This window comes from Canis lupus, chromosome 3 (genome assembly GCF_011100685.1).
Source record: "Canis lupus familiaris isolate Mischka breed German Shepherd chromosome 3, alternate assembly UU_Cfam_GSD_1.0, whole genome shotgun sequence".
NCBI lineage: Eukaryota > Metazoa > Chordata > Mammalia > Carnivora > Canidae > Canis > Canis lupus.
This window is the reverse complement of record NC_049224.1, coordinates 55798070-55812452: the sequence shown is the minus strand read 5'-3', so window position 1 is coordinate 55812452 and position 14383 is coordinate 55798070. Positions and strand designations below refer to the sequence as shown.

Below are 14383 nucleotides of genomic sequence, written 5' to 3'. Positions count from 1 at the left end.
TCTCCCTCTTTTCTGTTTCTTTAGAAAGAAATGATGAAGAAAATGTTCTTGGAATTCATCCCTGGCATGGTCCTGTGAGCTTTGCTTTAAATTGTTAGTGAAATGCTTGACATTTTTCCTCCACTTTATAAACATTATGTGCAAATCATTCAGAATCCTAATGGAAAGTAATTTCCCATTAATACAGGCTGTAAAATGCCATCTTCTTTTGAAACTGTGCCCTAGAAACAAACAGTGCGGACCCCTTTACGCTCCCAAATTCCACTCACAAATCACTGCAGCCCAAGGCTGGAGGCGGGGCTACACCTACTGCCAAGGGCAAGTTCAGAGAGGCGGCCTGGGAAGGACCAACAGTGGAGTCTGCAGCACAGGGGTTCGGCTAGCGGACTTGGGGCCTTCCGAAAAGCCATCTTTTGCACATCTGTGATCTCTGGCTGACCATTGCTCTTCTAACAACTTAATCTGCCTAGGGACCTAGCTACTGGCCAAGAAGGAGGGGACAAAAGCACTGACATGCAGAGTCTGGATGAGAAAGCCAAAGAACTTACTGTCCTATCAGCATTTTCTTCTTCCAAATCAGATGCATACAACAGACTCCCTCTGCAACTGCTTGCTGGCTACAGATTCCCCGTGATCAAGAATTTTGGAAAAAAAATAATTCCCAATGCTCTTGAACATTTTAAATGTTCCCCAGGATTCCTTCTCAAGGATATAGCATGAAAGATCTATACAGTAAAGCGTCCAGCTCTACTACTTACTGCCTCTGTAGGCCTTGAGAAAATCTCACTTAACCTCTCTGAGCCTCCACTTACTTATCTGTAAAATGGGTATAATGATAGCATGAGAAATGTGTAGGAGGTACTTAGTACATTAGCTGACCCATAGTAAGTATTCAGTAAGTATAACTGCTATATTGTTAACAATATTATTTGCTACCTTTTTACTTTCTACTATTATCACTTCCTTGCAATATTGCTATGGCCATAAAATGAGTGAATATCATAGATACATATATATCATAGATATACACATATATATCATATATATATACACACATATGTATATGGCATCAAATAATAATACTTGATATATTTTCAGTACTCAAAGGCTATGTCCTTATGCCTTTAAGTGATACTTTAGTTAAAATACTTTTTCATTTTCACAGAGTACAACACTTTCCATACTGCCAATCTGAGAAGTCAAAGTTAGTATCTCTACAGGTAGATAAGGACACCCTTTATCAAAGGAGACCTGAGTTTTCCCTCATAGCAAATGAGAGCATGGAATCCTGGGAGCTAGGCACTTGGTCCTGGGGTCTGCTAACTCTGCTTCCCCCAGATACAGTGGAGTGCAGGGAGGGTGTGTGATGGGAAGCCTGGGGCTGGATGTAATTTCAAAGTTTTTACTTAGTTTGTTTTCATACCCAGCTTCTTTCCAAACAGAAATTTTGAAGTGGCTTACAATAATACACATATTCAGAATATAGTGTTTCTGGACCAGAAGTAGAAAAGCAGGGAAAACAGGGAATAAAATGTGGTGCCCAATTTCTTGAAAGAAGGAAGTAAACCTTTACATGCAGATGTTGATTTGCAAAACTATAATCACAGTATACTTACAACTTTGTGTCTTTTCCACTCAATTATAGTACCATAAACATTTTTATGTTCCTACATAATTTCCATATTAATACATTTGAATAGCTGCATAATATCTCATTTGATGTACCATTATCTACATAGCCATTATCCTACTATTGACTAATATATATAAATAAACACCGGTCATTAGGTTGTTTTCACTTATAACTTTTCATGTCTCTAGACAATGCTGTAACAGATGGACCAACATGGTATTTCTTCAATGATTTCCTTAGGATACATTTCCAGGAATGAAGCCACTGAAAATGCATAAACATTTTTATTAATTTTGATAGGTACTGCTAAATTGACTTCCCAGTGAGTCATCTCAGGGCTTGGCTAACCATGGCCTGCACGTCAAATAATGTTTTAACAATACAGCGTTGCTCATTCATTTTCATATTTGTCTGTGGCTGCCTTCCCTTCTAGCTGAGTCACATGACTACAAGAGACTCCACAGAGCCCACGAAGTCTAAGGTATCTACCACTTGACCCCGACAGAAGACATCTGCCAACCCCTAGATTACCTGAATGTGCATTCCCACAAGCAGTGTGGGCATGGACGTGGGGCCACACCCTAACAGAAATGACTTATGCAAGGACCCTATAGAGAGGTCAGCGAGAGAGACAACAGAACCTTTCTTCCACAATGAATGTGTAGATGTCTGCAGTAGAAGCCACAAGCTAACCATCAAAACCCGTTCTTCCTTTCTTCCCCAGGAATATGAACACAGGTAGGATGTGGCTCTCGGTTTACCTCTCCCAGCCTTTGCAGCCAGTTGTGGTCATCAGACTGCACTCCTGTCAGGCTGGGAGTGGAAGTGATGTGAACCATTTGGAGCTCATTTCCTAAAGAGGAATCTCTACCCTGGGTTCCCATTCTTTTTTTAAAAAAATATGGTCTTTTAAAAAATTTTTTATTTATTCATTCATGAGAGACATGGAGAAAGAAAGAGGCAGGGACACAGGCAGAGGGAAAGGCAGGCAGAGGGAGAAGCAGGCTCTATGCAGGGAGCCTGACATGGGACTCGATCCTGGGTCTCCAGGATCACACCTTGGGCTGAAGGTGGTGCTAAACCACTGAGCCACCCAGGCTGCCGGGCTCCCAGTCTTAATGTCCCCCTTTTGAACCACTGCTTTCTGGAGTCTCCATGGAACAGTAACTGCCACTACCTAACTAACCCAACCTAGTGTCAGAAGCAGGGTGCTATCATCGTAAAACTCATGGTGCTGACTCAGTGGGCAGGTAGTGATGAGGAAGAAGCAGGTATAACAGGCGTGAAAGCCAGTGACCCTCGTTACGTCGTGGCAAAACATCTGGTGAAACTTTTGCCTATGACAACTTTGAAAGCATATCATATACCACTAACTAAAGAAAAGTGTTGAGTAAAACAGAATGTTAGTATACATTAGCTGCCCCTTGGTACACGCAGCAAATTATCATAGGAGAGACAAGAATTACCTGGTTTGCAAGCAAAGATAAAAGGGAAGAGACAAAGATCAGAGGCTGAATCCCAGTGCGCTGAGAAAACCCAACTGCTTCTCTGCCCCCAAAGAACAGAAGACAAGCAGGCTCTGATTCCAAATCATTCTGAGACTCTCTAAACCAAATGAAGGACCCAGTTCTGCAGCAGAGATTAAATTAAAGGCACCGTCTCCCCACTCCACTCACCTACTGATTCAGACGGCCTCAAGGTAGTCTCTATAAGTTAAGAAAGGCTAGACAAGAAGAGAAAGAAAGAAGGCAGCCTTAAGAGCCCCACCTAAGCACAGGAGATTGGCTGTGGTTACCAGCCCAGGAGCTAGAGATCAGAAGCTCGTCATGTTTCTGAAGGTACTCATGAGAAAGGAAGCAAAAGCCTAACCTGAACACATCTGTATCCCTTGAACCTTGAAGGACCCTCGAGGCTCCCAGGCAACATGAAGCACAGCTCCCACACAGGGCAGCTTTCCAAAGCCCACTGCCGATGTGAAGTGAACAGTGACTCCTGAGCAGGCAACTCTAGGGACCCATAGGACACAGGCCAACAGAGGCCCCCCTGCACCTTCCAGAGAGCAGAACAAGAATCTAATCAAGGAATCTCTACCATGGCTATTCCAGGGGTCCTTGCAATTCCTGTCCAGCAGAATTCCATCTCTCTAGGGACTAGCAGCCGGTGTACATTTCCCACTGGACCTGTACTGTGGCTGCCCAGCTAGAGCCTGCATCCCCCAGCTCTGCCACCACCCACAGTCATCTGATTCAGTTCTCATCCCTGGGTGTGTGTGTGTCATTTCTATCTTGCTGGCTTAAGAGGAACTGTCTAGCCTGGACTGCTATTCTCTCTCCCCTTCCTACTGGCTGGTGTGGAAATAGCTAGGACAATGTGGAAGCCACATGATGAAGCTGGCAGAGGTGCCATCAGCCCAGGCCCAAGTGACTCCATGGATGATTGGGAGCACCACCCATCTTCTTAAAATATTCTCCCTGGACTGGTGCATGAGCGAGAAAATCTTATTTTATTGAACACTGGTTGCACTTTAGGGTACTTAACCTAATACAATACAAAAGAACGTTCCAGAGTACTATGCCTAAGTGTGTTCTTTAAAAAAAAAAAAAAAAGATTTTATTTATTTATTCATGAGAGACACAGAGCGCACGCACGCAAGAGAGAGAGAGAGAGGCAGAGACACAGGCACAGGGAGAGGCAGGCTCCATGCAGGGAGCCCAACGTGGGACTTGATCCCAGGTCTCCAGGATCATGCCCTGGGCTGAAGGTGGTGCTAAACCACTGAGCCACCCAGGCTGCCCCCTAAGTGTGTTCTTGATAATATTTTAATGAAATCAATTTTACTCAAATAACTTTAAAAGAAATGTTACATCAAAGATGTAAGTTGGAAACTAGTGCTACATATCATAAAGACTGTAACCAGGAGACTATGATGGAAAATAGACAATTTTTTTAGAGAGAGAGAAAGAGAAAGTGAGTGTGGGAGGGGCAGGAGAGAGAGAGAGTGAATGAATCCTCATGCAGACTCCATGCCCAGTGCAGAGCCCAATGTGTGGCTTGAGATCATGTGACCTGAGCTGAAATCAAGATTTAGACACTTAACCAACTGAGCTACCAGGGCATTCCCCAAACAGACAATTTTATTAAATTCAAGCTAGCTACTTTTGCCTGCAAAAGGCTTGTAGGCCAAGGCCTATCTCCTCTGCTAAAACCTGACATTAAAAATATTCCAGTCCAAAACTGTGGCTTTAACTCCTTGAAATCAGAATGACAAAAAAAGAATAGAGAAAGGAATAATTTTCTTATGATGTGATTCAAGGCTATTTACGTCTATACCCACTGAGCGCCTAAAGCCACCTTAAGCGACAAGCAACAAAGAGACCCGTCCAGGGGGTCACCCCAGGGAGGTCTGCACTGACACAACAGACTGAGTACAAGACTGCAGCCACCTTCCTTTCAATATCGCATCACCATCAATCGTTAAATAGGTATTTTTAAAATTTCCAAGTGAAGATGGAAAACAAGAATGAACACTGCTGGCAGACCAAAAGTCATGAAGAATATGAGGAATATTCTGAAACGTGTATGTGGCAGATGGAAGAAATGAAGCCCAGAATGGTTCTCAAAGAAGGATGCTCCAGGAAAAAAAAAAAAAAAAGGATGCTCCAGAAGAGGGCTCTGAGGATGCCCAAACTCAGAGGTGGTGCAGACTGGAAGCTGGATGACTGGTTAGCATTCTGGAAAAAGAGTGGCCAGGTGAGTCTTTTTATTGTGGGTGTGTACTAATAAGCACCTGGGAGTCCAGGCATCTGCCTCCAGGAAGGAGTAGTGAGGGCATGGACCTGAACTAGAAAGTCCGGCAGTGCTGTGAGGATGCAAACATCCAAAAAACCAGAAACCAGTGAACTTCACTCAGCAGAGTATCCCTTATCCCCTCATAACCATGGAGGTAGGCAGCAGTAACAGACACACATATAGAAAATATAATTAATATCCTTAGAGGGACATGAAGACTCTAACTACTTATCAAATTAAATGTTAAAATTTGTTAAACTTTGAATATTGGTGTGATAAGCAGAATAATAACCATCCCCTCCATCTCCCCACTGCCCCATATGTCCACATCCTACTCCCCAGAATCTGTGGATTTCTTCCTTACATGGCAGAAGGGAATCTGCAGATGTGATTAAATTCTAGATCTTCAGATGGAAAGATAACTCTGAACAATGTGGATGGGCCCAATTTTATCACAATGTAATCACAAGAGACCTTAGAAGAGGAAGGCACGAGGGTCAGAGTCAGAGAAGGAGATACAACAATGCAAGCAGAAGTCAGATAGTTTTTGAAGATGGTCCACTGCTAGCTTTGAACATGGAAGGAGGGGCCACAAGCCAAAGAGTACATGCAGCCTCTAGAAGGTAGAAGAGATAAGATAAGAGATTCTTCCCTAGAGCCTCTTAAAGGAACACCAGCACCTTGGTTTTAGGACTTCTAACCTCCAGAACTAAAAGACAGACAACAATGTTGTGTTATTTTGAGTAAATTCAATGGGAAAAATAAATTCAATAGATGAGCTAAATAAATGAGTGTATATAAGGAAAAAATATACAAGGAGAAATTTTCTCAGAGTACAAAGTAAAAAGACAGATCAAGAAAGCAAGAAGGAAAAAATGAGCCAAAGAGTAAGAGACAAAAGTCTCAACATCTAGTAGGAAAATTTAAAAAGAAAAAATCATAGAGAATAGAAAAGGATACTTAAAGCATAAAAAAAATTTTCCATCATTAAAAACAGTATGAATAATCAGATTTAAAGGGTCAATGAGAACAAAGGGAAGAGAGGAGAATATAACCAATCTTCCCATAATTCTGATAGAATAGCTAGGAGGAAGAGACAACTCCATAATTACAGTCAGATTTCAATACCCTTTGCCTGAAAGTTAACACAAAAGAAGAAACAAAATATCTGCAAGGATACAGGTGACTTGAACTACGTTATCAAACAATTTGACCCAATTGGCATTTGTATAACCCTCCATCCAACAAGAATAGAATTCACGTGCATTTCAAGTGAAGAACATTTACTAAGACGGATCATATTCTGGGCCATAAAAAGGAAGTTTCAAAAAAATTTTGAAGGGTACAAGTCATACAGAGTATGTTGCCCAAGCAAAATATAATCAATTAGAAATCTAAAACAGAAAGATATGGAAAATGCCCCAAATATATGGAAACATACCTCAAAATAAACCATGGGTTAAAGACAATATCAAACATGAACCTAGAAAGTATTTTGAAAAAGATAAAAATTAAGACAACATACCGAGACCAATGGGGTGCTGCTAAAGCAGTACTTTGAGGGAAAAATCAACACTACACACACAGATTAAGATAGAAGAAAAGACTCAGTGACTTCAGTTTCTTCCTTAAGAAATTAGACAAAGAATAGCAAACGAAATCCAAAGGATAAACGAAATAATATAGATCAAAATCTAACTCAATGAATTAAAAAACAGTAAGCAATAGAGAACCACTGAAATAGAAAACTGGTTCTTTGAGAAGAGCCATAAGATTGATGCATCTATGGGCAAAGAGAAGACACAAATTTTCTATCAGAAAAGAAAGCAGTGGCATCACTACAAAGTCTTTCTCTCTCCCTCCCTCTCTCTCTCTCTCTCTCTCTCTATATATATATATATATATATATATATATATATATATATATATATATCTTACAAGGAAAATAAGGGAATATATGGAAAACTTTATGCCAATAAATCTGGCAACTTATGAAATGGATAAATACCATGAAAGACACAAACTACCAAAGCTCATCCAAGAAGAAACAGCCTCAATAGCCTCATATCTATAAGGAAATTTAATTTGTAGTTAAAAACCTTTGCACAGGGAACCATTTAAAGAGTAACTTTACAGAGAAAGCTGACAAATGCTACCTCAGCCAGGTGGTCAGCAATAGCATCAGTTAGAATTAACATCAATAGTAATAATTCATGTTGATACCCTGAGAGTGGCACGTGGCTTCTGTGGTCTTTCAATTCCATATCCCCAGTATCATCATGAAAAAAAGATCAAACAAATCTCACCTGAGGAATATTCTAGAAAATACCTGAACACTACTCCTGAAGCTGCCAAGCTCATTAAAAACAAAGAAAGTCTGAGATACTGTCACAGCCAAGAGGAGTCTAAGCAAACATCAGGACTAAATGTAATAGTGTCTTAGATGGGCTGTTGGAACAGAAAAAGGACATTAGGTAAAAACTAAGGAAGTCTGAAGTACAGACTTTAGTTAATAATAATGTACCGGGAACCCTGGGTGGCGCAGCGGTTTGGCGCCTGCCTTTGGCCCAGGGCACGATCCCGGAGACCCAGGATCGAATCCCACATCGGGCTCCCGGTGCATGGAGCCTGCTTCTCCCTCTGCCTGTGTCTCTGCCTCTCTCTCTCTCTCTCTGTGACTATCATAAATAAATAAAAATTCAAAAAAATTTTCAAAAAAAATAATAATGTACCAATATAGGTTCACTGAATGTCACAAGCTCACAAGATGTTAATAATAATGGAAAAAATAATAAGGGAACAGTTTTGGGTATATAGGAATGCTGTGTATTATCTCTGCTACTTTTCTGTAACTCTAGAACTATTCTAAAATTGTTTGTCTTTTTTAAACTTTCTCACAAAGGGTTTATCCCATGAATATAAGATTGCTTTAACTAATTTAACATAACTCACCATGTTAACAACCTAAAACAAAAAACATATTATCTCCACAGATGCCAAAAAAATTCATTCCTGATAAAAACTCTCAGCAAGGGATGCCTGGGTGGCTCAGTGGTTGAGCGTCCACCTTCAGCTCAGGGCGTGATCCTGGAATCCGGGATCAAGTCTCACATCCATCTCCTTGCAGGGAGCCTCCTTCTCCCTCTGCCTGTGTCTCGGCCTCTCTCTCTCTCTCTCTCTCTCTCTTTCTCTCTTATTAATAAATAAATAAAATCTTAAACTCTCAGCAAACTATGACTGGAAGGGAATTCAATCTGATAGAAGACATCTATGGAAAACCTACAGCTAACATCATACTTAATTATGAGATACTGAATGCTACCCCTCTCACATCAAGAACAAGGCAAGCATGTCCATACCAACTCTTCTATTCAACATTATACTGGAGGTTCTATCAGGTGCAAAAAGGCAAGAAAAACAAATAAAAGGCATCCTGACATCCAGTAAATCTTTATTTGTAGATGGCATGATCATCTATATAGAAACACTACAGGATCTACTGAAAAGCTGCAGAAACTAATAAGTGAATTTAGCAACATGGCAGGAACAAGACCAATACACAAAATCAACTATATATCTATACATTAGCAATAAAAAACTGGTCACTGAAATTTTATAAAAATTATGTTTAAAATCATATGAGAAATAGGAAGTATTGAGAGACTCATTTAAAAATGTGTAAGACCTATCTTCTGACAACAGCAAAACACAGCAGAGAAGAATTCAGAAAACTGAAGTGAAAAGTAAAGTAGACTATGTTCAAGACTGGAAAAGTCCATTTTGTTAGGCTGTAAATCCTCACTAAGTTGATGTATAGATTCAACCTCAACCAAATCAAAATCTGAGCATAATTTGTTTTGTAGAAAATGAAAAGCTGATCCTAAAATTCACATAGAAAAGCTACTAGAACAGCCCAAAGAGTTTTGGAAAAGACCAATGTTAGAGGACAAACACCACCCTATTTCAAGACTTATGATGAAGCTAGACTAACCAGGACAACAAAAAGTTGAATGACAATGGAAGTGTAATGATAGTACACTGGGTGATACAGCCATGAATATTATTTTTATGCTCCTAACACTGTAAATAATTGTTATGGGATATAAAAAATGGAAATTATGGCTAAGGTTTCAGAACTATTAAAAAAAAAAGACATGCAGAAGATTGCCATGTAGAACTTGCAAATATACAAACCAATTTTTTCAGGATTCTTAATTCCAACCTGATCTATGCTATAAATGGGTCAGGAGATGAAGATCAGAAAGGGTGTTTAGAGAAATTTCTAAAGAGCCTGAAGGAAGGGGATGTGTTACATTCTTCCTATTTCACATCAAGTCATGTAGACTTTTAAAAACACCCATAAGAGAGCTTGAAATATGTTCCTTGGAGCTTTAAGAACAGAAGTGGTAGATGGAGAAAGAGGAGAAGCCAATTACAATACCTTTGCTGATGCCAATCTTTGCACTACAACAGGCCACAGCTTGAGGAGGGGAAGCCCAGCTTCACATCAGGATTGTGCTTTGACTATTACATGAGGCTGTGATCTGAGGGCTGCCTGCATCCATACGCTCAAGTGAGCCGAGGACTTACATTACCCAAGAGTAAGCCAGATAAGTCATGGGGCTGCCCATGTCTTCGCCAAGAAGCAGAAGCAACAACATTTAACATAACAGCGTGGTGTTGGGAGTTCATGGTCAAAGTGATGGTCCACGATGAAGAGAGTGATTATGAGTAACTTGGAAGGAGGCAGGAGGGGTTGGGGAGGAGAAGCGTATGGAAAGCTGAGGACAGGGAGCCCAGTCTTCATCTGCCATATCAGGAAACCACAGATATTACCCCAAACCAAAAAACACAACTAGCAATATAAGCATATTATTTAGAACAATGGAGCTAAATACCAAACAAAGAGCTGAAAGTGGGTTCCTCTGAGAGCAGGAAATGAAGATGAGGAGAGGGTAGAAAGTGAGACAGCTACTTTTCATTAAAGTCCTGGTAACATCATTTTCTTTCTAGAACTATATACATATACATAATAGTCCCCTCATTTTTGTTAATTAAAAAAAAAAACCTTAAAGGATGTCAATAGTGTTGGAAGAAAATCCAGACCATGTAGCTCCCATGGACAGGTGTGTTCTGGAGGGGGAGTCTGAAATCCATGGGCAAATAAGTGAACTTCAACTTCAGTCTCTCACACAAAAATTAATTCAGAGGGGATTGTGGACTGAAATGTAAACATGTACAAGTCCAGGGAAAAAGTACAGGATCTCAGGCTAGTCGGAGAGAGTTCAGACCTCACACCAAAAAGCATGATCTTAAAAGGAAAAATGAGAAACGACTTCACCACATTAAAAACTTTTGATCTGTCAAAATCCCTGTTAGCAGAATAAAAAGAAGCTACAAAGAGGAAGAAAATATTTGCAAATCACATATTCATCAAAGGATTGTATTTAGAATATATGAAGAACTCTAGGGGGATCCCTGGGTGGCTCAGCAGTTTAGCACCTGCCTTTGGTCCAGGGTGTTATCCTGGAGTCCCGGGATCAAGTCCCACATCAGGTTCCCTGCATGGAGCCTGCTTCTCCCTCTGCCTGTGTCTCTGCCTCTCTCTCTCTCTCTCTCTCTCTCTCTCTCTCTCTCTCTCCCCCTCTCTCTCTGTCTCTCATGAATAAATAAAAATCTTAAAAAAAAAAGAACTCTAAAATCGCAACAATAGAGGCTGCTGGCTCAGTCTGAAAAGCATCTGACTCTTGATCTTGGGGTCGTGAGTTCAAGCCCCACACTGGGTGTAGAGATCACTTAAATAAATAAATCATTTTTTTAAAAAGGCAACAATAAACTGGAGGAAAAACCTATTAATATCCCTATGTGTAAAGGATGCTTATGAATCAATAAACAACCTAAAGGAAAACTGAATAAATCACATGAACTGACAATTCAGACCTAAGAAAATGTAAATGGCAAACTAAAATAAAGGGGGAAGAAAAGCTCAACTTCACTAGTTCCCACAAAAAGGCAAATCAAAATTGAATCCTATTTTTTACCCATGAATACTTGGCAAAAATGGAAGTCGAATGACACAGGTAGGGGGAACAGGCATTACTACATCAATAGTAGTATACCCATTTTGTAAGGGCATTTGGCAAAGCTACTATCATTTAAAATTTGCATCACTCTAAGTTAGCAATTTCAAGGAAGACTTGCCTATCAGCTCATGGAGGCAGATACAGCATATTGCTTTTAGCAAATAACTGGGAATAACTTGAGTGTCCATAATAGGGAAATGGTATATATAAAGGAAAACTATGAAGCCATTATAAAATAGCATAGAGACAGATCTATACGCATGACACGGAAATAACTCCAAGAGAAAGCAAGCTGCAGAACAAGATACCTGGTATGATCTTATATTTGAAAAACAGAAAATAATCTAAAACCATGTGTGTATAGTGTGTGTGCATGTGTGTGTGTGTGCCCACACATAAGTAGATAGGACAGTGTTCATACCAAATTGTTAACAGTGGCTACATCCAAGGAAGAGACAGGGATGGAGCGAGTGACCATGAGAAACTACAGCACGACTTATACCACTTGAATGTCATTTTTCTCCATCGGATCATTTCATCCGAGAACATAGTTGTGTCATTTGTCTAATGAAAAGATAATGATGCAGCACTCTGAACAGTGCCTAGCATCCAGCAGGTGTTCAATAAATGCTCCTTCAAATTTTTTAAAAATTAGTGAAATATTTTGAAAGAGTCAAACATGTAAATACAGAGGACAATGTAGCGCTCTGGTGCCCTGCCCAAGGTTTTAACACATCAGAAGCCAGTGAATGATGCAATTTGTCCTGGTGCTGGTTTTTGAAACTTGGATATAAGTATCCAAAACCAGGAAGCAGGAGAAGTGGCTTTAGAGGAAAGGAGGGAGATTCACCAAACAATCAAAGAAAAAAATTCAGGGTCTCACACCAAATGCAGCAACAAGCAAATGCTTGCAGCAGTGCCTCTCCACAGAGCACACTTAGCAGCAGAGAACGGTCCTCTTACCTGTGGTCTTGGCTGATGCGGTGGTGGACACCCCATTGAGCTCACTAGGACTCCTTTTTATGGGCCGTGGCTTATACTCTCGTTTGGGAACACTGGATGCAGCTGATATTCTGAAACACGCATTTTAAGATCAGTCAGACATCTGATAAAGAAAGCCACGCCTCCAAATGTACGTTTGCTCTGCCTTGGGGAGCCTCCAAACGTGTGGGATGGGTGGTGGTCGTGAAGGGGGTAATACGTATGCATTGATTCGTGAGTAGCTTAAAGTGATAGATGGGATATCCCTTGTTTTTCAAGTATATATTTGAAAGTGTGTCTCCCACGGTCTCTGAGGCATCCATCAGGTGCCAGCCCGCCCTGGGCACTCAGCGATGCTAGCTTCCTTCTCTCCTCTTCTGCTCATGTAGAGACAGAATGACACAAATATGGTCCTGCGAGCACGGCATGCATGCCCCGCCTACATGGATGCTGCAGAGACTGGCCACACCTTTTGTCTTCCCTCTATAATTTTGCCATTGATTTAAGTAAGCATCCCTCTGAATATATTGTAATCCCATGTAAAACAATATTCTGTTACCAAACCTGGTCAAGAATGGGGTAGGTTTTTTTTTTAACCCATTATATTAATTAACAGGGTTACTGTGCATACTCCATGTGATACTACTAGTTTTCAGAGAAATGTAGAAAGCCATGAAAGCCTAAGGGAAACAGCAATCTTTCTTGATCATTCAGAAGGTATTTTTGACTCTTTCAATACCTCTCTGAGTCAGTGTTATGAACTTGGCCTGATATCTGTACTGGTGAAATGAAAACACATCTTTCTTCCAGATATTAACATACTTCCCGATTATCACCTCACCCTTCTCCACATCCCTACATGTTGGCAAGGGGGTGTGTGCATCACCACCCCAAGCTCAAGCTCTCAAATCAACAACGAAGCCAGGACAGCTCTGTCGGGTCAGCAGCTCTGTCTGGTTGCCCGCACACAGGTCATGGAAAAAAGGCTTTCGTAAAACAAAAAAGGAAAAAAGCTGCCAGATTGCTTTTCCCAGTTCTGTCCCATTGGCCAGAGCCACATATTTATTATCTTCAGTGCTACCCCACACCCAACCAGGAAAGCCAGCTAAGAAAATTCAAAACAAATGGGGCAGTGGGTAAGGGCAGATGGAAGGACAGACGGACGGAGAGATTGGTTTTGATGGAGTTTAACTGTGCAGCCCTGGGCTTGTGAGGAACATGAAGGCTCTTACCGCATCTGCAGCTTGCTCTGGAGCTCCTGCAGAATCTCTGTGGACTGTTTGTGATAGTCTAAAGCTGCCTCTATAAACACGGCCAACTGGCTGACTTGTTCTACCTGCAGCAAAAGTAGAAAATTATCCCAAGGCCCACATAATGTTCAGAGAGGGGGCGGGGGGCCAGCGACAAAGACCCGGCTTTGCAGGGGAGCCCCACATCTTCCTCGGCTCTGGTCCATCTTGTTTCCTTCTGCTGCATAATCATCACACAGGTGGTGGCAGAAAGCTGTATATTCTGGAAAACCATGTTCACATTGACTTGTGATTAAAATGTGATTCAACTCAACAAAAGCTTGTTTTTCCAAGTAGATGATACTCTCAGGAGATTTTTTTTTTTTTTATGCTATAAAGTTCATGGATCTGAAAACAGAGAGATAAAGCTTTTCCAATTACACGAGAAGCCAACATTCACTAAATGAACTGCTTCCTCAGTGAAATATCTCTCCGGGCATTTTCTAGCTAAGTTAAATCAGGAAACTAAGTAAATGAAACTGTTCTCACGTAAGAAAGGAAACCAGAGGCAGGGTGTGCACCGGGGCAAGGACCTGCCAGCCGCCTGTATGTTTTCTTGCCCTCCATACAAAATCATAGCCCCAAAACATACAGCTGAAAGGAATGGA

At 40.9% G+C, this 14383-nt stretch overlaps 1 protein-coding gene across 6 annotated transcripts in view; it reads right to left on the bottom strand.

The window, feature by feature from the left end:
* The window catches only part of SH3GL3 (SH3 domain containing GRB2 like 3, endophilin A3), a 137415-nt gene that overhangs the window by 13226 nt on the left and 109806 nt on the right, over positions 1-14383 (bottom strand). For all 6 annotated transcript variants that reach the window (XM_038532974.1, XM_038532978.1, XM_038532977.1 and 3 more), the window contains 2 exons: positions 13719-13822; positions 12469-12578 (listed from right to left, as the gene is read on the bottom strand). In XM_038532974.1, coding sequence (XP_038388902.1) covers positions 12469-12578; positions 13719-13822 — 214 coding nt within the window. The remainder of the gene's footprint in view (positions 1-12468; positions 12579-13718; positions 13823-14383) is intronic.